The 25,002-nt window shown below is 48.5% G+C and overlaps 1 protein-coding gene across 2 annotated transcripts in view; it reads right to left on the bottom strand.

Moving 5' to 3' along the window:
• The window catches only part of xylt2 (xylosyltransferase II), a 551,366-nt gene that overhangs the window by 256,153 nt on the left and 270,211 nt on the right, over nt 1–25,002 (bottom strand). For both annotated transcript variants that reach the window (XM_085963201.1, XM_085963202.1), the window contains exon 4: nt 17,270–17,472. In XM_085963201.1, coding sequence (XP_085819327.1) covers nt 17,270–17,472 — 203 coding nt within the window. The remainder of the gene's footprint in view (nt 1–17,269; nt 17,473–25,002) is intronic.

Below are 25,002 nucleotides of genomic sequence, written 5' to 3'. Positions count from 1 at the left end.
TATATAGTGACATTCCTGTACACACTGGTTCTGTATCCAGTGTTATAGAGACTACCTGTACCCACCAGTACGGTACCCCAGTGTTATACAGTGACAGACCTGTACCCACCAGTACTGTACCCCAGTGTCATAGTGACAGACCTGTACCCACCAGTACGGTACCCCAGTGTTACACAGTGACAGACCTGTACCCACCAGTACTGTACCCCAGTGTTATACAGTGACAGACCTGTACCCCAGTGTTACACACTGACAGACCTGTACCCACCAGTACTGTACCCCAGTGTTACACAGTGACTGACCCGTACCCACCAGTACTGTACCCCAGTGTTATACAGCGACAGACCTGTACCCACCAGTACTGTACCCCAGTGTTATACAGCGACAGACCTGTACCAACCAGTACTGTACCCCGGTGTTATACAGTAACAGGCCTGTACCCACCAGTATTGTACCCCAATGTTGTAGTGACAGACCTGTACCCACCAGTACTGTACCACAGTGTTATAGAGACAACCTGTACTCACCAGTACGGTACCCCAGTGTTATACAGTGACAGCCCTGTACTGTACCCCAGTGTTATACAGTGACAGACCTGTACCCACCAGTACGGTACCCCAGTGTTACACAGTGACAGACCTGTACCCACCAGTACTGTATCCCAGTGTCATAGTGACAGACCTGTACCCACCAGTACTGTACCCGTGTTATACAGTGACAGACCCGTACCCACCAGTACTGTACCCGTGTTATACAGTGACAGGCCTGTACCCACCAGTACTGTACCCTGTGTTATACAGTGACAGGCCTGTACCCACCAGTACTGTACCCGTGTTATACAGTGACAGGCCTGTACCTACCAGTACTGTACCCCAGTGTTATACAGTAACACGCCTGTACCCACCAGTACTGTACCCCAGTGTTATAGTGACAGACCTGTACCCACCAGTACTGTACCCCAGTGTTATACAGTAACACGCCTGTACCCACCAGTCCTGTATCCCAGTGTTATACAATGACAGACCTGTACACACCAGTACTGTACCCCAGTGTTATACAGCGACACGCCTGTACCCACTAGTACTGTACCCCAGTGTTATACAGCGACGGATCTGAACCCACCAGTACTGTACCCGTGTTATACTGACTGACCTGTACCCACCAGTACTGTACCCCAGTGTTATATAGACAGACCTGTACCCACCAGTACTGTACCCCAGTGTTATACAGTGACAGACTTGTACCCACCAGTACTGTACCCCAGTGTTATACAGTGACAGACCAGTTTCCACCAGTACTGTACCCCAGTGTTCCAGTGACAGACTTGTATCCACCAGTACTGTACCCCAGTGTTATACAGCGGCAGGCCTGTACCCACTAGTACTGTACCCGAGTGTTATACAGCGACAGGCCTGCACCCACTAGTACTGTACCCAAGTGTTATACAGCGACGGATCTGAACCCACCAGTACTGTACCCGTGTTAGACTGACAGACCTGTACCCACCAGTACTGTACCCCAGTGTTATATTGACAGACCTGTACCCACCAGTACTGTACCCCAGTATTATACAATGACAGACCTGTACCCACCAGTACTGTACCCCAGTGTTATACAGTGACAGACCCGTACCCACCAGTACTGTACCCCAGTGTTTTACAGTGAGACCCGTACCCACCAGTACTGTACCCCAGTGTTATACAGTGACAGACCCATACCCACCAGTACTGTACCCCAGTGTTATAGTGACAGACCCATACCCAGCAGTACTGTACCCCAGTGTTATACAGAGACAGACCCGTACCCCCCAGTACTGTACCCCAATGTTATACAGTGACAGACCTGTACCCGCTTGTACTGTCTCTCTTCTCTTAGGCAGTCCCTCGGAACCGAGGATGACTTGCCTCCACATTAAAAATGAGCTCGCAGGTGACTGATTAGTCCAATGTGGGACCTACAGTCTCTGTCACAATGGGGCAGACGGTGGTTGAAGGGGCGAGTGGGTGGGGTGCTTGGGTTGACGTGCGCTCCTTGCGCTGCCTGTGCTTGGCTTCCGCTTGCTCCCGGCGAAGAGACTCGAGGTGTTCGGCACCTTCCCGGATGCTTCTCCTCCACTTTGTGCAGTCTTGGGCCAGGGATTCCCAGGCGTCGGTGGGGATGTTGCACTTTTTCAAGGAGGTTTTGAGGGTGTCCTTGAAGCGTTTCCTCTGCCCACCTGGGGCTCTCTTGCCGTGCCGGAGCTCCGAGTAGAGCGCTTGTTTTGGGAGTCTCGTATCGGGCATGCGGACACCTGTACTGTACCCCAGTGTTATACAGTGACAGACCTGTACCCACCAGAACTGAACCCCAGTGTTATAGTGAGAGACCTGTACCCACCAGTGCTGTACCCCAGTGTTATAGTGACAGACCTGTACCCACCAGTACTGTACCCCAGTGTTATAGTGACAGACCTGTACCCACCAGTACTGTACCCCAGTGTTATACAGTGACAGATCCGTACCCACCAGTATTGTACCCCAGTGTTATAGTGAGAGACCTGTACCCACCAGTACTGTAACCCAGTGTTATACAGTGACAGATCCGTACCCACCAGTACTGTACCCCAGTGTTATAGTGACAGACCTGTACCCACCAGTACTGTACCCCAAAGTTACAGTGACAGACCTGTACCTGCCAGTACTGAACCCCAATGTTATAGTGAGAGACCTGTACCCACCAGTATTGTACCCCAATGATAGACAGTGACAGACCTGTACCCACCAGTACTGTACCCCATTATACAGCGACAGACCTGAACCCACCAGTACTGTACCCCAGTGTTACACAGTGACAGACCTGTACCTGCCAGTACTGAACTCCAGTGTTATAGTGACAGACCCATACCCACCAGTACTGTACCCCAACGTTCTATAGAGGCAGGCCTGTACCCACCAGTACTGTACCCCAGTGTTACAGTGACAGACCTGGACCCGCCACTACTATACACCAGTTTTATACAGTGACAGACCTGTACCCATCAGTAGTTTACCCGTGTTAGTGTGACAGACCTGTACCCACCAGTACTGTACCCCACTGTTATATAGAGACAGGCCTGTACCCACCAGTACTGTACCCCAGTGTTACAGTGACAGACCTGGACCCGCCACTACTATACACCAGTTTTATACAGTGACAGACCTGTACCCACCAGTACTGTACCCCAGTGTTACAGTGACAGACCTGTACCCAGCTGTACTGTATCCCAGTGTTATACAGTGACAAACCCGTACCCGCCAATAATGTAACCCAGTGTTACGCAGTGACAGACGTGTACCTGCCAGTACTGTACCCCAGTGTTATATAGAGACAGACCTGAACTCCCCAGTACTGTACCACAGTGTTGTAGTGGCAGACCTACACCCACCAGTACTGAACCACAGTGTTATAATGACAGACCTGTACCCGCCATTAATGTACCCCAGTGTTATACAGTGACAGATCTGTACCCACCAGTAATGTACACGTGTTATAGTGACAGACCTGTACCGACCAGTACTGTACCACAGTGTTATAGTGACAGACCTGTACCCACCAGTACTGTACCCCAATGTTATACAGAGACAGACCTGCACCAACCTATACTGTAACCGTGTTATACAATGACAGACCTGTACTGACCAGTCCTGTACCCCAGTGTTATACAATGACAGACCTGTACCCACCAGTACTGCACCCCAATGTTATTCTGTGACAGATCCGTACCCGCCGGTGCTGTACCCCAGAATTATAGTGACAGGCCTGTACCCACTACTACTGTACCTCAGTGTTATACAGCGAGAGACCTGAACCCACCAATACTGTACCCGTGTTATACAGTGACACACCTGTACCCACCAGTACTGAACCCCAGTGTTATAGTGAGAGACCTGTACCCACCAGTACCGTACCCCAATGTTATACAGTGACAGACCTATACCCACGAGTGCTGTACCCCATTATACAGCGACAGGCCTGAACCCACCAGTACTGTACCCCAATGTTATACAGTGACAGAGCTGTAACCACCAGTAATGTATACGTGTTATCGTGACAGACCTGTACCCACAAGTACTGTACCTGTTTTATACATTGACAGACCTGTCCCCACCAGTACTGTACCCCAGTGTTATACAGTGACAGACCTGTACCCGCCAGTACTATACACCAGTGTTATACAGTGACAGACCTGTACCCACCAGTACTGTACCCCAGTGTTATACAGTGACAGACCTGTACCCCAGTACTGTACCCCAGTGTTATACAGCGACAGACCTGTACCCACAGTACTGACCCCCAGTGTTATACAGAGACAGACGCGTGGCCCCCAGTACAGTACCCCAATGTTATACAGCGACAGACCTGAACCCACCAGTACTGTACCCCAGTATTATACAATGATAGACCTGTACCCGCTAGTACTGAACCCCAGTGTTATAGTGAGAGACCTGTACTCACCGGTATTGTACCCCAATGTTATATAGTGACAAACCTGTACCCACCAGTACTGTACCGCAGTGTTATACAGGGGCAGGCCTGTACCCATCAGTACCGTACCCCAGTGTTATACAATGACAAACCTGTACCCCCAGTACTGTACCCCAGCGTTATACAGCGACAAGACCTGTACCCACGAATACTGTACCCATGTTATACAGTAACAGACCTGTACCCACCAGTGCTGTACCCCAGTGTTATACACTGACAGACCCGTACCCACCAGTACTGTACCCCAGTGTTATTTAGAGACAGACCCGTACCCACCAGTATGTACCCGTGTTATACAGTGACAGAACCGTACCCACCAGTACTGTACCCCAGTGTTATATGATGACAGACCTGTACCCACCAGTACTGTACCCCAGTGTTATACAGTGACAGACCTGTACCCACTAGTACTGTACCCCAGTGTTATACAGTGACAGGCCTGTATCCACCAGTAATGTACCCGTGAACTACAGAATTTGTTCATCCCAGTTTGGCACAAAAATAAAACAAAAAAGGTGACTCAACCGTGGCAAACAAGGGAAATTAGGGATAGCATAAGATCCAAGGAGAGGACATATAAATTGGCCAGAAAAAGCAATAATCCTGAGGATTGGGAGTAATTTACGATTCAACAAAGGAGGACAAAGGGATTAATTAAGAAGGGGGAAATAGAATATGAGAGTAAGCTTGCTGGAACATAAAAACTGAATGTAAAAGCTTTTATAGATATGTGAAGAGAAAAAGATTGGTGAAGTCAAGCATAGGTCCCTTGCAGTCAGAATCAGGGGAATTTATAATGGGGACCAAAGAAATGGCAGACCAACTAAATACATATTTTGGTTCTGTCTTCACAAAGGAGGACACAAATAACCTCCCAGAGATGCCGGGGAACATAGGGTCTGATGAAAGGGAGGAACTGAAAGAAATCAGTATTTGGAGGGAAATGGTGTTAGGGAAATTGATGGGATTGAGGGCCGATAAATCCCCAGGGCCTGATAATCTACATCCTAGGGTACTTAAGGAAGTGGCCCTAGAAATAGTAGATGCATTGCTAATCATCTTCCAACATTCGATGGAATCTGGAACAATACCCATGGATTGGAGGGTAGCTAGTGTTACCTCACTATTCAAAAAAGGTGATAGAGAGAAAACGGAGAATTACAGACCAGTAAGCCTGACATCGGTAGTGGGGAAAATGCTAGAGTCCATTATAAAAGATGTAACAGCAGAGTACTTGGAAAACAGTGACAGGATCGGACAAAGTCAACATGGATTCACAAAAGGTAAATCGTGCTTGACTAATCTACTGAAATTTTAGATGGAACTGGTAAAATAGATAAGGGCGAACCAGTGGATGTGGTGTATCTGGACTTTCAGAAGGCCTTCGATAAGGTCCCGCATCAGAGATTAGCGTGTAAAGTTAAGGCACATGGGATTGGGGGCAAGGTATTGGCTTGGATAGAGAACTGGTTGGCAGACAGATAGCAAAGAGTTGGAATAAACGGGTCCTTTTCTGAGTGGCAGGCAGTGACTGGTGGGGTACCGCAGGGATCGGTCCTTGGACCCCAGCTATTCACAAAATATATATTAATGATCTAGACAAGGGAACTAGATGTAATATCTCCAAATTTGCAGACGACACAAAGCTGGGTGGGCGTGTGTGCTGTGAGGAGGATGTCGAGAAACTCCAGGATGATTTGGACATGTTGGGTGATTGGGCAGAAGCATGCCAGATACAATATAACGTGGATAAATGTGAGGTTGTCCACTTTGGTGGCAAAAACAGGGAGGCAGATTATTATCTAAATGGCAATAGATTGGGCGAAGGGGAAGTGCAACGAGACCTGGGTGTCCTTGTGCACCAGTCGCTGAAGGTAAGCATGCAGGTGCAGCAGGCGGTTAAGAAGGCAATGGTATGTTGGCCTTCGTAGCGAGAGGGTTTGAGTACAGGAACAAGGATGTCTTGCTGCAGTTGTACAGGGCCTTGGTGAGACCACATCTCGAGCATTGTGTGCAGTTTTGGTCGCCTTATCTGAGGAAGGGTGTTCTTGCCATGGAAGGAGTTCAGCGAAGATTCACCAGGCTGATACCTGGGATGGCAGGAATGACGTATGAGGAGAGATTGGGTCGATTGGGCTTGTACTCACTGGAGTTTAGAAGAATGAGAGGTGATCTCATTGAAACATAAAATTCTGACAGGACTGGACAGACTAGATGCAGGAAGGATGTTCCCGATGGTCGGGGAGTCCAGAACCAGGGGACACAGTCTAAGGATAAAGGGTAGGCCATTTAGGACAGAAATGAAGAGGAATTTCTTCACCCAGAGAGTGGTGAACCTGTGGAACTCTCTACCACAGAAGGCGGTGGAGGCCAGTTCATTAAATATATTCCAGAAGGAGTTGGATATATTTCTTAAGGCTAAAGGGATCAAGGGGTATGGGGAGAAAGCAGGGACCGGGTACTGAATTTGGATGATCAGCCATGATCGCATTGAATGGCGGAGCAGGCTCGAAGGGCCGAATAGCCGACTTCTATGTTTCTATAGTGACAGACCTGTACCCACCAGTACTGTACCTGTGTTATACAGTGACAGAACTGTACCCACCAGTACTGTACCCCAGTGTTATACAGTGACGGAGCTGTAACCACCAGTACTGTACCCCAGTGTTGTACAGCGACAGGCCTCTACCCACCAGTACTGTACCCCAGTGTTATACAGTGACAGACCTGTACCCACCAGTACTGTACCCCAGTGTTATAGTGACAGACCTGTACCCACCAGTACTGTAACCCTGTTATACAGTGACAGAACCGCGCCCACCAGTACTGTACCCCAGTGTTATACAATGACAGACCTGTACCCACCAGTACTGTACCCCAGTGTTATACAATGACAGACCTGTACCCACCAGTACTGTACCCCAGTGTTATACAGTGACAGACCTGTACCCACCAGTACTGTACCCCAGTGTTATAGTGACAGACCTGTACCTACCAGTACTGTAACCCTGTTATACAGTGACAGAACCGTGCCCACCAGTACTGTACCCGTGTTATACAGTGACAGACCTGTACCCACCAGCACTGTACCCCAGTGTTATACAATGACAGACCTGTACCCACCAGTACTGTACCCCAGTGTTATACAGTGACAGACCTGTACCCACCAGTACTGTACCCCAGTGTTATAGTGACAGACCTGTACCTACCAGTACTGTAACCCTGTTATACAGTGACAGAACCGTGCCCACCAGTACTGTACCCCAGTGTTATACAGTGACAGACCCGTACCCCCAGTACTGTACCCAGTGTTATACAGTGACAGACCCGTACCCCCCAGTACTGTACCCCAATGTTATACAGTGACAGACCTGTACCCACCAGTACTGTACCCGTGTGAAACAGTGACAGACCCGTACCCCCCGTACTGTACCCAGTGTTATACAGTGACAGACCCGTACCCCCCAGTACTGTACCCCAATGTGATACAGTGACAGACCTGTACCCACCAGTAATGTACCCCAATGTTATACAGTGACAGGCCTGTACCTACCAGTACTGAACCCCAATGTTATGCAGTGACAGGCCTGTACCCACCAATATTGTACTCCAATGTTAGACAGTGACAGACCTATACCCACCAGTACTGTACCCCATTATACAGCGACAGACCTGAACCCACCAGTACTGTACCCCAATGTTATGCAGTGACAGGCCTGTACCCACCAGTAATGTACCCGTGTTATAGTGACAGACCTGTACCCACCAGTACTGTACCCCAGTATTATATAGAGACGGACCTGTACCAACCAGTACTGTACCTCAGTGTTATTCTGACAGACCTGTAACCACCAGTGCTGTACCCCAGTGTTATATAGTGACAGACCTGTACCCACTAGTACTGTACCCGTGTTATACAGCGACAGACATTTACCCACCAGTACTGTACCCCAGAGTTATAGTGACAGACCTGTAACCACCAGTACTGTACCCCAGTGCTATATAGTGACAGACCTGTACCCACCAGTACTGTACTCCAGTGTTATACAGCTACATACCTCAACCCACGAGCACTGTACCCCAGTATTATACAGTGACAGACCCGTACCCACCAGTACTGTACCCGTGTTATACAGTGACAGACCTGTACCCACCAGTACTGTACCCCAGTGTTATACAGTGACAGACCTGTACCCGCCAGTACTATACACGTGTTATACAGTGACAGACCTGTACCCGCCAGTACTATACACCAGTGTTATACAGTGACAGACCTGTACCCACCAGTACTGTACCCCAGTGTTACAGTGACAGACCTGCAACCGCCAGTACTGAACCCCAGCGTTATAGTGAGAGACGTGTACCCACCAGTACTGTACCCCAATGTTATACAGTGACAGACGTGTACCCACTAGTACTGTACCCCAGTATTATACAGTGACAGACCTGTACCCGCCAGTACTGAACCCCCGTGTAATAGTGAGAGACCTGTACTCACCAGCACTGTACCCCAGTGTTATACAATGACAGACCTGTACCCACCAGTACTGTACCCCAATGTTATACAGTGACAGACGCATACCCTCCAGTACTGTACCCAGTGTTATACAGTGACAGACCTGTACCCACCAGTACTGTACCCCAGTGTTATACAGTGACAGACCCGTACCCCCCAGTACTGTACCCCAGTGTTATACAGTGGCAGACCTGTACCCACCAGTACTGTACCCCAGTGTTATACAGTGGCAGACCTGTACCCACCAGTACTGTAGCCAGTGTTATACAGGGGCAGACCTGCACCCATCAGTTCTATACCCCAGTGTAATACAGTGGCAGACCTGTACCCACTAGTACTGTATCCCAGCGTTACAGTGACAGACCCCTACCCACCAGTACTGTACCCCAGTGTTATACAGTGACAGACCTGTACCCGCCAGTACTATACACCAGTGTTATACAGTGACAGACCTGTACCCACCAGTACTGTACCCCAGTGTTATACAGTGACAGACCTGTACCCGCCAGTACTGTACCCCAGTGTTGTACAGTGACAGACCTGTACCCACCAGTACGATACACCAGTGTTATACAGTGACAGACCTGTACCCCCAGTACTGTACCCCAGTGTTATACAGTGACAGACCTGCACCCGCCAGTACTATACACCAGTGTTATAATGTGACAGACCTGTACCCACCAGTACTGTACCCCAGTGTTACAGTGACAGACCTGCAACCGCCAGTACTGAACCCCAGTGTTATAGTCGTTCTGCCAGACCTAGGCCCTGACACTAAATCCCCAAAAAACCAAAGTCCTTGTGTTCCAGCAAAGATCCAGACATCAGGGACCCAAAATAAATTTCACACTAGGAACAACCAAAATTGAACAAACCACTAACTACACATACTTGGGCTTAAAAATCAGTTCTACGGGAAATTTTCATCTGGCTGTGAATGAACTGAAAGAGAAAGCAAGAAGGGCTTTCTATGCCATTAAAAAATCAATCCAAATAGAAATCCCAATTAGCATTTGGCTCAAAATTTTTAAATTAGTAATTGAACCAATTGCACTCTATGGCAGTGAGGTGTGGGGACCGCTAACACAACAAGAATTTGCAAAATGGGACAAACACCCAATTGAGATCCTACATGCAGAATTCTGTAAAAGTATCCTCCGGACACAAAGGAAAACCGTAAACAATGCATGCAGGGCAGAACTAGGCCAATATCCATTAATAATCACTATCCAAAAAAGAGTCACCAAATTTTGGAAACACCTAGAAATGAGCAACCCCCAATGCTATCATTACGAAGCCCTGAAATGCCAAGAGAGGACCATAAAGAAGAATACCCTCAGTCAACTAGTCCTGGGACTCAGTGAAGTAACTACTAACACTACTAACAATAACCAGCCCCAGGACAGTGGCAGCGTAACACAAAGAATTCGACCCAACACAATCGTCGCTAAGCAAAAGGAAAAATATCTGTCATATTGGACAGAAACAACAAAAACCCAAAGCAAACTCAATTGCTACTTGGCCCTAAACAGACAATACAACATGGCTGATTACCTGACCATGGTAAAGGATAGCAAACTGAGAAAAACCTTGACAATGTACAGACTTAGTGAACATAGCCTGGCGATCGAAAAAGGTAGACACAGGCAGACCCGGCTACCAAGAGAGGACAGGATATGCTCTCACTGCAGTCAGAGAGTGGTGGAGACAGATGCACTTCCTCACAGCTTGTAGAAAATATCAGGGCATAAGGGAGAACTTCCACCCAAAATTCACCAAAATATGCCCGGAATTCAGAAATTTGAATGACGACCAAAAACTCCCATACCTACTAGGGGAAGAGAGAAATTGTGTAACCTTAGTGGCACACTATGTTACAGCTTGCCATAAACAGAGGGACAACCACTAAATATAAGAAAAGAGTATACACAAATTACATGAATGTATATTTATACACTCAGGGATATATCTGTTTATACACTGTATGGATAGATCTGTATTTTTGTGTACAACCATGAATGTTTTTCGATGCTTTGGCAACATAAGATGTACCTTGTCATCATGCCAATAAAGCGATTTGAATTGAATTGAATTGAGAGACGTGTACCCACCAGTACTGTACCCCAATGTTATACAGTGACAGACCTGTACCTGCCAGTACTGAACCCCAGTGTTATAGTGAGAGACCTGTACCCACCAGTATTGTACCCCAGTGTTATACAGTGACAGACCTGTACCCACCAGTACTGTACCCCAGTGTTATACAGTGACAGACCTGTACCCACCAGTACTGTACCCCAATGTTATACAGTGACAGACCCATACCCCCAATACTGCACCCAGTGTTTTACAGTGACAGACCCGTACCCCCCAGTACTGTACCCAGTGTTATACAGTGACAGACCCGTACCCCCCGGTACTGTACCCAGTGTTATACAGTGACAGACCTGTACCCCCCAGTACTGTACCCAGTGTTATACAGTGACAGTCCTGTACCCACCAGTACTGTACCCCAGTGTTATACAGTGACAGACCTGTACCCACCAGTACTGTACCCCAGTGTTATACAGTGACAGACCCGTACCCCCCAGTACTGTACCCAGTGTTGTACAGTGACAGACCTGTACCCACCAGTACTGTACCCCAGTGTTATACAGTGACCGACCTGTACCCCCAGTACTGTACCCCAGTGATATACAGTGACAGACCCGTAACCCCCAGCACTGTACCCAGTGTTATACAGTGACAGACCTGTACCCCCCAGTACTGTACCCAGTGTTATACAGTGACAGACCTGTACCCACCAGTACTGTACCCCAGTGTTATACAGTGACCAACCTGTACCCCCAGTACTGTACCCCAGTGATATACAGTGACAGACCCGTACCCCCAGCACTGTACCCAGTGTTATACAGTGACAGACCCGTACCCCCCAGTACTGTACCCCAATGTTATACAGTGCCAGACCCGTACCACCAGTACTGTACCGCAGTGTTATACAGTGACAGACCTGTACCCCCAGTACTGTACCTCAGTGTTATCGTGACAGACCTGTACCCACCTGTACTGTACCCCAATGTTATACAGTGCCAGACCCGTACCACCAGTACTGTACCGCAGTGTTATACAGTGACAGACCTGTACCAACCAGTACTGCACCTCAGTGTTATCGTGACAGACCTGTACCCACCTGTACTGTACCCCAGTGTTATACAGTGACAGACTTGTACGCACCAGTACTGTACCCGTGTTATACAGCGACAGACCTGTACCCACCAGTACTGTACTCCAGTGTTATACAGCTACATACCTCAACCCACCAGCACTGTACCCCAGTATTATACAGTGACAGACCTGTACCCGCCAGTACTGAACCCCAGTGTTATCGTGAGAGACCTGTACCCACCAGTATTGTACAGTGACAGACCTGTACCCACCAGTACTGTACCCAGTGTTATACAGGGGCAGACCTGTACCCATCAGTTCTATACCCCAGTGTAATACACTGGCAGACCTGTACCCACTAGTACTGTACCCCAGCGTTACAGTGACAGACCTGTACCCACCAGTACTGTACCCGTGTTATACATTGACAGACCTGTACCCACCAGTACTGTACCCCAGTGTTATACAGTGACAGACCTGTACCCGCCAGTACTGTACCCCAGTGCTACAGTGACAGACCTGTACCCCCAGTACTGTATCCCAGTGTTAAACAGTGACAGACCTGTACCCGCCAGTACTATACACCAGTGTTATATAGTGACAGACCTGTACCCACCAGTACTGTACCCCAGTGTTACAGTGACAGACTTGCAACCACCAGTACTGAACCCCAGTGTTATAGTGAGAGACCTGTACCCACCAGTACTGTACCCCAATGTTATACAGTGACAGGCCTGTAACCACCAGTGCTGAACCCCAGTGTTATAGTGAGAGACCTGTACCCAACACTATTGTACCTCAATGTTAAACAGTGACAGACCTATACCCACCAGTACTGTACCCTATTATACAGCGACAGATCTGAACCCACCAGTACTGTCCTCGTGTTATAGAGTGATAGACCTGTACCCACTAGTACTGTACCCCAGTGTTATACAGTGACAGACCTGAACTCACCAGTACTGTACCCCAGTATTATACAGTGACAGACCTGTACCCGCCAGTACTGAACCCCCGTGTTATAGTGAGAGACCTGTACCCACCAGTATTGTAACCGAGTCTTATACAGTGACAGACCTGTACTCACCAGTACTGTACCCCAGTGTTATACAATGACAGACCTGTACCCATCAGTACTGTACCCCAGTGTTATACAGTGACAGACCTGTACCCACCAGTACTGTACCCCAATGTTATACAGTGACAGACCCATACCCCGCAGTACTGTACCCCAGTGTTATACAGTGACATGCCCGTACCCACCAGTACTGTACCCCAGTGTTATACAGTGACAGACCTGTACCCACCAGTACTGTACCCCAATGTTATAGTGACAGACCCATACCCCGCAGTACTGTACCCCAGTGTTATACAGTGACATGCCCGTACCCACCAGTACTGTACCCCAGTGTTATACAGTGACAGACCCGTACCCCCCAGTACTGTACCCAGTGTTATACAGTGACAGACCTGCACCCACCAGTACTGTACCCCAGTGTTATACAGTGACCGACCTGTACCCCCAGTACTGTACCCCAGTGTTATACAGTGACAGACCTGTACCCACCAGTACTGTACCCCAGTGTTATACAGTGACAGACCTGTACCCCCAGTAATGTACCCCAGTGTTATGCAGTGACAGACCTGTGCCCACCAGTACTGTACCCGTGTTATACAGTGACACACCTGCACCCGCCAGTACTGAACCCCAGTGTTATAGTGAGAGACCTGTACCCACCAGTACTGTACCCCAATGTTATACAGTGACAGGCCTGTACCCACCAGTACTGAACCCCAGTGTTATAGTGAGAGTCCTGTACCCACCAGTATTGTACCCCAATGTTAAGACAGTGACAGACCTATACCCACCAGTACTGTACCCCATTATACAGCGACTGACCTGAACCCACCAGTACTGTACCCCAATGTTATGCAGTGACAGACCTGTACCCACCAGTAATGTGCCCGTGTTATGCAGCTACATACCTCAACCCACTAGCACTGTACCCCAGTATTATACAGTGACAGACCTGTACCCGCCAGTACTGAACCCCAGTGTTATAGTGAGAGACCTGTACCCACCAGTATTGTACCCCAATGTTATACAGTGACAGACCTGTACCCACCAGTACTGTACCCAGTGTTATACAGTGACAGACCCGTACCCCCCAGTACTGTAACCGTGTTACACAGTGACAGACCTGTACCCACCAGCACTGTACCCGTGTTATACAGTGACAGACCGGTACCCACCAGTACTGCACCCCAGTGTCATACAGTGACAGACCTGTACCCACCAGTACTGCACCCCAGTGTTATACAGTGACAGACCTGTACCCACCAGTACTGCACCCCAGTGTTATACAGTGACAGACCTGTACCCACCAGTACTGTACCCAGTGTTATACAGTGACAGACCCGTACCCCCCAGTACTGTACCCAGTTTTATACAGTGACAGACCTGTACCCACCAGTACTGTACATAGTGTTATACAGTGACAGACCTGTCCCCATCAGTACTGTACCCAGTGTTATACAGTGACAGACCCGTACCCCCCAGTACTGTACCCAGTTTTATACAGTGACAGACCTGTACCCACCAGTACTGTACCCCAGTGCTATACTGTAGCACGGTGGCTTAGTGGTTAGCACTGTTGCCTCACAGCGCCAGAGACCCGGGTTCGAATCCGGCCTCGGGCGACTGTCTGTGTGGAGTTTGCACATTCTCCCCGTGTTTGCGTGGGTTTTCTCCGGGTGCTCCGGTTTCCTCCCACAGTCCAAAGATGTGCGGGTTAGGTTGATTGGCTATGATAAATTAACCCTTAGTGTTATGGGGATTAAATACGTGGGGTTACAGGGATAGGGTGGGATATGTGTTGGTGTAGGGGTTACAGGGATCGGGTGGGATATGTGTCGGTGCAGGCTCGATGGGCCGAAATGGCCTCTATCTGCACTGTGGGGTTTCTGTGATTCTGTGTTATACAGTGACAGACCTGTACCCACCAGTACTGTACCCCAGTGTTATACAGTGACAGACCTGTACCCACCAGTACTGTACCCCGGTGTTATACAGTGACAGACCTGTACCCACCAGTACTGTACCCCAGTGTTATACAGTGACAGACCTGTACCCACCAGTACTGTACCCCAGTGTTATACAACGACAGACCTGTACCCACCAGTACTGTACCCCAGTGTTATACAGTGACAGACCTGTACTCACCAGTACTGTACCCCAGTGTTATACAGTGACAGACCTGTACCCACCAGTACTGCACCCCAGTGTTTTTTTGTGCAGTTGTATAGTAAGCACTGTAACAATTTCAGGCAGGAGAAACCCTTCTGCCCATCTAGCCCTCCTATCCACAGTGTTCTCTTGGTGTGTTTCTAATATCCCTGAATCCCATTTGTTGGCAAGAACTTGTCAAGTTCTTTCTTGAAACTTGGTTTCTTGTTCCACTGCCTGTGCCGGTAATCTGTCCCACATACTCACCTCTCTTAGTAAAAATGTCCCCCTACATTCCTGTTTTCTTTTAAGGTCCTGAACCCCTTGTGTTTAAATTCTGTATACTGCAGAAAAGCTCACTTGGATGCAATTTGTCCAAACCTTTCATAATTGTAAACACTTCTATAAATCCGCTCTCAATCTTTTTCCAGGATAGAAAGGTCCCAGGGTAGGCAATCTTTCCCCATACGTCAATCGGTGCCCCAGGTATCTTCTCATGACTGTGAATCTGCCACCCAGGGCTTGTCCAATGTTTACAGCTCTGGATTGGGACCTGAGGGTAATTATGTGGTGCGATACTGTGTAGGGAACAGCGGGCTTCAGACAAGCCAAACAACTTTATTCAAGTCCACCAACAGCAGCCAGATATTGGAAACATTCAATCACTTTGCTCTCTGTTCCCCTAGTGCTTGGCTCGCTCCTGAGCAGTTTTGATTCATGTATAAATACTCGCAGTCTGTGTGACGTTAGTCAGGGCAGTGGTTGAGGGAAAGTATCAGCCAGCGTTCCCAGTCCTGACCACTGTCCAGTGAGCCCAGCTAGAAACTGCATCTTGATGTCAGGAGAGGACAGGATTGGATGTGGTTGCAATGTGCACAGTCAAATATCCTGCTGGCACTCCCCACTAGGTTGACACATGAAGAGTGGCTGCGTGAATGAAGTAACGGGGACAAGACTGCCTTCGAGGAAGCAAGGGAGACAACTGCCAAAATAAATCAATGTTTTAGCAATGTCCCAAAACTCGAATGAAGTCACGAAATGATTATTACATGGTTAGTTGCTCTGTGTGGATTACGTGCTGATGCACCTGAAGCTGGATAATCCGTTAACACCCAGGCGAGGTGTTAATTAGTTCAGGAAGGATTGAACAAAATGGGAACAAAGCCAAATGGCATCTCGCCAACAAACAGACAAGTGCCTCGCGGGTCTCTGTAAGGATGCTTATTATCTGGCCATCCTTGTGCTTGCAGTTGACTCATTGTCCCTTTTCCAGCTTCTGGCAGTTCTTGGCTAGACTCCTAGATGGAAGTCATGCAGTTGAGAAGGTGGAGTGTGGTGGGGGGCGGTGGGAGGTGGGGCCCTCGGGGGATAAAGGAAATATATTTAAGTTTGGCAGCTTCCCCGACAGCCTGCGTAACACCGGAAAGTGTCGGGCCTGATCGCAGCTATGTGCTGGGTCAGTTAATCCCTGCCAGGGCATTGGTGGGAAAGGGTGGCAACAACTGACCCTGGTATTCAGGCGAAGGAGAGAGGACAAAATATCAGGTAGGGTTCCTCTTGCCCGCTATCCAGTGGCTCTCACTGACATCGGGTGTGGGCAGGATTACCAGCTCCCCACCGTCAGAGAACTTGTTGACGTTTGCTGCCTGAACTCATGTATGAAAAACTGACCACTTTGGGTGATGGGTCGAATGCTGTCAGCATGTGTGGAACTCTACCCAGAGAGGAGTGTGGGGTGGGGCGGGCAGAACAAATATCACTCAAACTGCAGCTTTTCTTTAAATGGCACCAGTGTTACCCTCCATGGCTCCAATCGGGAGCTCACGCATTCCACCTCCCCGTTAGTCAAAGGCACTGACCTGGTGGGGTAATCGGTGGCGCTCAGGTTGATGAAATAGTCCCACTGCCAGTCAGTCATTTCCAGCAGGTCCTTCATGCAGTGCAGGTACATCTTCAGCAGGCTTGCCCCTCCCCAGATTGTAACCATCCGCCAGGGGGTTATCCGGATGTTTGAGTACCGCTGTGCCAGCTGCATGGCCTCTCTGTGCAGGTAATTGGAACGCTGCGGGAACAGAACGGCACAGGTCACATTTAAAGGCTTAAAAGACTAAAATAATTGTACTCAATTTCCCTAGCCCCCTCTTTTCACCTCTGCTCCTGAATCATAGAACCTTACAGCACAGAGGAGGCCATTCGGCTCTTTGAAAGAGCTCTCCAATTAGTCCCACTCCTCTATAGGAACAGGAGAATGTCATTGAGCCCCTCGAGCCTGTTCCACCATTCAATGAGATAATGGCTGATCTGTGACCTAACTCCATATACCCGCCTTTGCCCCATATCCCTCAATACTTTAATACCCTGCTCTTTCCCCATAGCCCTGCAATTTTCTCCCCTTCAAGTGTTTATCCAATTCCCTTTTGAAAGTTACTATTGAATTTGCTTCCTCCGCCCTTTCAGGCAGCGCGTTCCAGATCACAACACCTCGCTGCGTAAAAAACTTCTCCTCGTCTCCCCTCTGGTTGTTGCCAATTATCTTACATGTGTTCTCTGGTTACTGACCCTCCTACCAGTGGAACAATTTCTCCTTACTTGTTCCTCATAATTTTGAACACCTCTATTGAATCTCCCCATAACCTTCTCTGCTCTAAGGCGAACAACCCCAGCTTCTCCAGTTTCTCCACATAACTGAAGCCCCTCATCCCGGGAACCATTCCAGTAAATCTCCTCTGCACCCTCGCCAAGTCCTTGACATCCTTCCTAAAGTGTGGAGCCCAGAACTGAACACAGTACACCAGCTGAGGCCTAACCAGTGATGTATAAAGGTTTAAAATAACCTCCTTGCTGTTGTACTCGACGCCTCTAATTATAAAGCCCAGGATCCCCAATGCTTTTTTTTTAACAGCCCTTTCAACTTGTCCTGCCACCTTCAAAGACTTGTGTTCATACACCCCCAGGTCTCTCTGTTCCTGAACCCACTTTAAAATTGTACCATTTCCTTTATATTGCCTCTCCTCATTCTTCCCACCAAAATGCATCACTCAAGGGAGCCCCCTTTCATAGCTTTAATACAACGGCAAACTGTCGGCATAGATTTCGAGCTTCTAATAGTCAACAAGGCCCCCTCTATCCATGGCCTCACATCGGATAGGTCCATCGACATTCTGGGCTCGATTGAAACCAGGCTCACTAATAGAATCATAGAATGATACAGCACAGAAGGAGGCCATTCAGCTCTTAGAGCTATCCAATTAGTCCCACTCCCCTGCTCTTCCCCATAGCCCTGAAATGTTTTCCCCTTCAAGTATTCCCTTTTGAAAGTTACTATTGAAGCTGCTCCGACCGCCCTTTCTGGCAGCGTGTTCCAGATCACAACAACTCGCTGCGTAGAAACAGTTTCCTCATCTCCCCTCTGGTTCTTTCACTGGTAACTCCTTCCCCTTCATGAAGCTGTCCCACTTGGCTACACGGTTGACCACACCACCCGCCCACATTGTCATGGGAGCAGCGTGGCTCACATTGCCAGGTCACAGCTCAGTTACCTCCCCCTACTCTTCCACAGCCTTCTACTCACTCTGCCATCTATTCCACCCTCTTGCCCCCTCCTTATTCTCTCCCTGCTTCGGCTCTGCACCTGCCAACTAGCCAGCCTCAGTATTAACCTCGCCTCACCCGCTCTGCTCACCTCGCCTGACACCAAGCACTTAGTCGCTTGAGCCAACGAAAGGACGACTGGTAAAGAAAGAAAAAAGGGAAGAATTTGCATTTATACAGCGCCTTTCACAACCTCAGGACGTCCCAAAGAGCTTCAACGCCAATGAAGTACTTTTGAAGTGTAGTCACTGTTGTAATGAAGGAAACGCGGCAGCCAATTTGTGCACAGCAAGCTCCCACAAACAGCAATGAGAAAACTCACCAGATAATCTGTCTTAATGATGCTGGCTGAGGGATAAGTATTGACCAGGAGAACAACTTTCCTTTATGTAGTGCCTTTAATGTAGTAAAATGTTCAAAGGCGCTTAACAGGTGTATTATCAGACAAATTTGACACTGAGCCACATAAGGAGATATTAAAACAGGTGACCGAAAGCTTGGTCAAAGTACAGTAGTAGGTTTTAAGGAGCGTCTTAAGTGAGGAGGCAGAGGTAGAGGCGCGGAGAGGTTTCGGGAGCGAATTCCAATACTCAAGAGCCTTGTCAGCTGAAGATACGCTGCCAATGGTGCGGTGATTAAAATCAAGGATGTGCAAGAGGCCAGCCTTGGAGAAGGGCAGATCACTCCTTCTCTCTTCTTCGAATAGTGCCATGGGATCTGTGCTGTCTCTCTGTAGCAATTTATGTTAGTTTTCCAGTTAATTCAGGGGTTTGAGTAAGTTGGGTCGATTCCCATTGTGTGCTGCCACCTAGTGGCTATTTGGTACCTAGCAACTGCAGTAAAAGTGCAGTAAAGTGCTGTAAAGCACAGTAAGTGCAGTAAAGTAAACTACAGACCTACAGCGGCACATGCTCTGAGAAGTTGTATTGTTCCCATGCCTGAGTCTTGGATATTATTTGTCTGTAAGTACTTGAGAATGTTATAGATGATTAGTGTACACTGTATGTTGCAGAAAATGTTTAGTTTGTAACTTTTCTCTGTAAGCAAACTTACACAGCTAGCCGTGAAGTGCTCGCTCTCTGTCTAGCTGGTTAACTAGTAGCTGTATTTTGATGCACTGTCTCCAGGGCTAATTTAAAGAGAATGCCTTCCAGTTTGCTAAATGTATATTCACAGTAAGCTGTGTTTCCACGTGTTTGGTAATTTACATGCCAAATGTACTGTGTTGCTCAGGCGTACCTAAATTTGTGTATACATATCAGTTATGTGCTTATATACTAATGTGTGCTTCCATTTCTGTGTTGTATTTCAGTTTTACAATAAGAATCTTTCAGTAAAGCTTTACAAGAAAAGTCAAGCCTTGTGATTTTTATGGGAAGATATCAAGTTGTTCGCTACCTGTCTAGCTTTGCATAGGAAAGCGCTGCGAGGGCAGAAAAGGATCTGTTACGTCCACCTGAGACGGGGCCTCGGTTTATTGTCTCATCTGAAAGACGGGTGGAAGAGATGCTTGAATGAGTAGACGGTCCTGGGATTTCACTGATGATGTAATAAAATGGGTTGTTTATATGGACTTTCAAAAGGCATTGATAAAGTTCCACATAACAGACTTATTCGGAAAACAGAAGCACATGGTATTAAAGAGACGGTGGTAACTTGGGTACATAATTGCTTAAGGGATCAGAGACAGAGGGCTGGATTTTGTCAGCCCCGAGGAGGTGGGGATCGAGGCGGGACTGCCGGTAAAGTTGCAGAATTTGTGGGTGGGTGGCAAACCCGCCCCCAACCCGTCTCCGTGCCCTCTTGCCAGGAGGCGGGAAGCCGTCCTGCCCCGGATCCCGTCTCCTCGAGGCGGGAAAGGGATTAAAGCAGGTAGTTAACAGACAGAAAATATGATTATTCCCATTTTACCTTCCCAAGTGCAGGCTTCCCGACCTCGGGGAACCCCGCCAGGGTGGAGGAGACGAGTAGGAGGTCTGCGGGGATCAGAGGGGTCTGAAAGTGCGATGTAGAGGTGAGTGATGGGTGCAAGTGTGGAGTGGTAAGTATGTAAGTTGAGTGTAAAGTGTTAGAAAATGTTCATTTACCTTTGTTTCTGCCTACAGCCTTCAGCCACTGAGAAGCTGGAGTCCCGACATCTCCATTGTAGAGATCACAGACTGGCTGTTGGATCCTCCGAACCAGCAGCCAGGTGATTTCTGCAAAGTTGAAAGCTTTGATGAGTCCTGAACACAAGGACTCATCAAACTACACAAAATGTCAGTGTTTGACAGCTTCACAGAGCTGTCAAATGCTGACATTTCTTCCTTCAGATGGCACATCAGACGTTGACGTGCTCTGTCACTGACTTCCCCCTAATTGGCCTGCTGAGCCCGCTGGGCGGGTTTAACAAGGTCAATCAGGGGAAAATCCCTCTGGTTGGCCAGAAGCTGATGGAGGCGGGATTGAAAGCCGGCAAGCAGCAGTCCCGCCTCCAAAAGCTTCCCATTGAGAAAATCCAGCGCAGGGAGTAGCAGTGAAGGGATGTTTTTCTGACTGGAGAGAAGTATGCAGTGGGGTCCCCCAGGGGTCCATATTAGAACCATTGCTTTTCTTATTGACATGGACTTGGGTACAGGGAGTACAATTCTGAAGTTTGCGGATCATACAAAACTTGGCAACGCAGTAAACAGCGAGCAGGATTGTAGCAGACTTCAGGAGGACATAGACAGATGGGCAAAATAGACAGACTGGTGAAATGACATATGGCAGATATAATGAGGATAAGTGTGAAGTGATGCACTTTGGGAGGAACAACATGGAGAGGCAGTATAATCTAAATGGTCCTATTTTAAGAGGGGCGCAAGAGTATAGGGACCTGGGGGAGCTGCATATTCACAAATCTTTGAAGCTGGCAGGGAAAGTTGATAAGGCGGCTAAGAAAGCATATGGGATACTTGGCTTAGTAAACAGGGACACTGAATACAAAAACAACGAGCATAGAAACATAAGAAATAGGAGCAGGAGTCGGCCATACAGCCCCTCGAGCCTGCTCCGCCATTCAGTAAGATCATGGCTGATCTTCGACCTCAACTCCACTTTCCCGCCCGATCTCCCTATCCCTTGATTCCCTTAGTGCCCAAAAATCTCTCGCTCTCAGCCTTGAATATATTCAACGACTGAGCCTCCACAGCCCTCTGGGGCAGAGAATTCCAAAGATTCACCCCCCTCTGTGTGAAGAAATTCCTCCTCATCTCAGGCCTAAATGGCCGACCCCTTATCCTGAGACTATGACCCCTAATTCTAGACTCTCCAACCAGGGGAAACATCCTCCCTGCATCTACCCTGTCAAGCTCTCTAAGAATTTTATACACTGAATCAGATCACCTCTCATTCTTCTAAACTCCAGAGAATATAGGCCCATTCTACTCAATCTCTCCTCATAATTTAGTAGCATAGTGGTGATGTTACTGGGCTAGTAATCCAGAGGCCTGGACTAATGATCCAAAGTGAGTTCAAATCCCACCACGGCAGCTGGGGAATTTAAATTCAGTTCATTAAATAAATCTGGAATAAATCAATAATGGTGACCGAATTGTCGTAAAAAACCCCAGCTGGTTCACTAATGTCCTTGAGGGAAGGAAATCTGCCGTCCTTACCTGGTCTGGCCTATATGTGACTCTTAATTGCCCTAGTAAGCCACTCAGTTGTACAAAACTGCTGCAGAAAATCTTAAGAAGAATAAAACTGGATGGACCACCTGGCATCAACTTCAGCACTGGCTTTGGACACGACAATGGCACACCCAGCCCAGCCGATCCTACAAAGTCCTCACTAACATCTGGGAACCTGTGCCAAAATTGGGAGAGCAGTCCCACAGACTAGTCAAGCAACAGTCTCAGGTCAAGCACAGGCGAGGAAGCCTCCTGCTAATTTCCATCTACTGTCCTCCCTCAGATGATGAATCAGTACTCCTCCATGTTGAACACCACTTGGAAGAAACACTGAGGGTATCAAGGGCACAGAATGTACTCTAGGTGGGGGACTTCAATGACCATACAGGGCATTGGTGAGGCTACATCTAGAGTACTGTGTACAGTTCTGGTCACCTTACCTAAGGAAGACATACTTACCTTAGAGGGAGTGCAACAAAGGTTCACCAGACTGGTTTCTGGGATGAAGGGATCAAATCAAATCAAATCAACTTTTATTGTCATTGTTAGTGCACAAGTGCAGTACAACGAAATGTAGGCTTGCGGCTCCCGAGAGTGTACAATTTGGATTAGGACACTTAAACATTTCAACATACATTTGTACATATATATTAGCATAAATATGACCATAATAAAGTGCATCGGCAGATGTGCAGGCTTTAGTGTTTATTTGTGGAGTTCAGTAGGATGACAGCCCTGGGAAAGAAGCTGTTCCTAAATCTGGTCGTACGGGTGCGAATGCATCTGTAGCGTCTCCCAGATGGTAGGAGGGCGAACAGACTGTGGCTGGGGTGGGTAGGGTCTTTGATGATGGACCGTGCCCTCCGTAGGCAGCGTTTCTGATATATATGTTCTATGGTCGGTAGCCGGGTGCCGGTAATGCGTTGGGCAGTTTTGACTACCCGCTGCAGGGCTTTCCGGTCATGGGAGCTACAGCTGCCGTACCATACCGTGATACAGTTTGTCAGGATGCTTTCTATAGTGCAGCGGTAAAAGTTAGAGAGGATCGGGGGTGACAGATTACATCCCTTCAGCCTCCTCAAGAAATATAGGCGCTGCTGGGCCTTCTTCACCAGAGAGGAGGTGTTGAGGGACCAGGAGAGGTCTTCCGTGATGTGGACTCCGAGGAACTTAAAGCTGGCCACCCTTTCCACCACAGCCCCATTGATGTGGATGGGGGGGTGACTTCCGCCTTTGGACTTCCTGAAGTCCACGATTATTTCCTTTGTTTTCTTGGTGTTAAGGGCCAGGTTGTTGTCGGCGCACCACTTCACAAGATGCTGGACCTCCTCCCTGTAGGCTGACTCATCGTTGTTGGTGATCTGGCCTACTACCGTGGTGTCATCTGCAAACTTGATGATGGTGTTGGGACCATTAACAGCCACACAGTCGTGGGTGAAGAGGGAGTAGAGGAGGGGGCTCAGCACACATCCTTGTGGGGCCCCCGTGTTCAGGGTCGGGGGGGGTGGAGGTGTGGTTACCTAATTTGACAGACTGGGGTCTGTTTGTTAGGAAGTCCAGGGTCCAGTTGCAGAGGGAAGTGTTCAGGCCAAGAGTTTGGAGTTTGGTGGCCAGCTTGTTGGGGACGATAGTGTTGAATGCTGAGCTGTAGTCTATAAACAACATTCTGATGTAGGTCTCCTTACCATCTAGGTGATTCAGTGCCGAGTGTAGAGCAGTTGTGATTGCATCCTCCGTTGATCTGTTTGCCCGATAGGCAAACTGGTGTTGGTCAAGGGAGGCAGGAACACTGGCTTTGATGTGGGCTAAGACCAGTCTCTCGAAACACTTCATTATGATAGGTGTGAGTGCGACAGGTCGATAGTCGTTCAGACACGTCACAGCCGCTTGTTTAGGCACAGGAATGATGGTGGCGGTCTTGAAGCATGTAGGGACTACTGCCTGGGCCAATGACAAGTTGAAGATGGCGGTGAAGACATCAGCCAGCTGATCAGCACATTCCTTGAGTACCCGTCCAGGGATGCTATCTGGTCCAGTAGCCTTTCGTGTGTTCACTCTGCGTAGAGCGCCCCTTACGTCGGAGGTCGACAGAGTGAGCACCTGGTCTTCCGGGGGTGGCAAGGCTTTGGTAGCCGGCTCCTTGTTGTCCCTGTCGAAGCGAGCGTAGAAGTTGTTAAGCTCCTCCGGAAGGGAGGCGTCGCTGACCGGGGGACTGGTGTTTTTGCCCTTGTAGTCAGTGATGGACTGGATGCCTTGCCACATGCGCCGGGGGTCCGAGTTGTTGCGGAAGTGATCCTCTATCCGCAGTGTCTGTTTCCTTTTGGCAGTCCAGATACCCTTTTTTAGGT

Source organism: Somniosus microcephalus, chromosome 21, assembly GCF_052327205.1.
Source record: "Somniosus microcephalus isolate GS21.2 chromosome 21, FLI_Smic_1.0, whole genome shotgun sequence".
In the NCBI taxonomy this organism is placed as follows: domain Eukaryota; kingdom Metazoa; phylum Chordata; class Chondrichthyes; order Squaliformes; family Somniosidae; genus Somniosus; species Somniosus microcephalus.
This window is presented reverse-complemented; position numbering and strand designations above follow the sequence as displayed.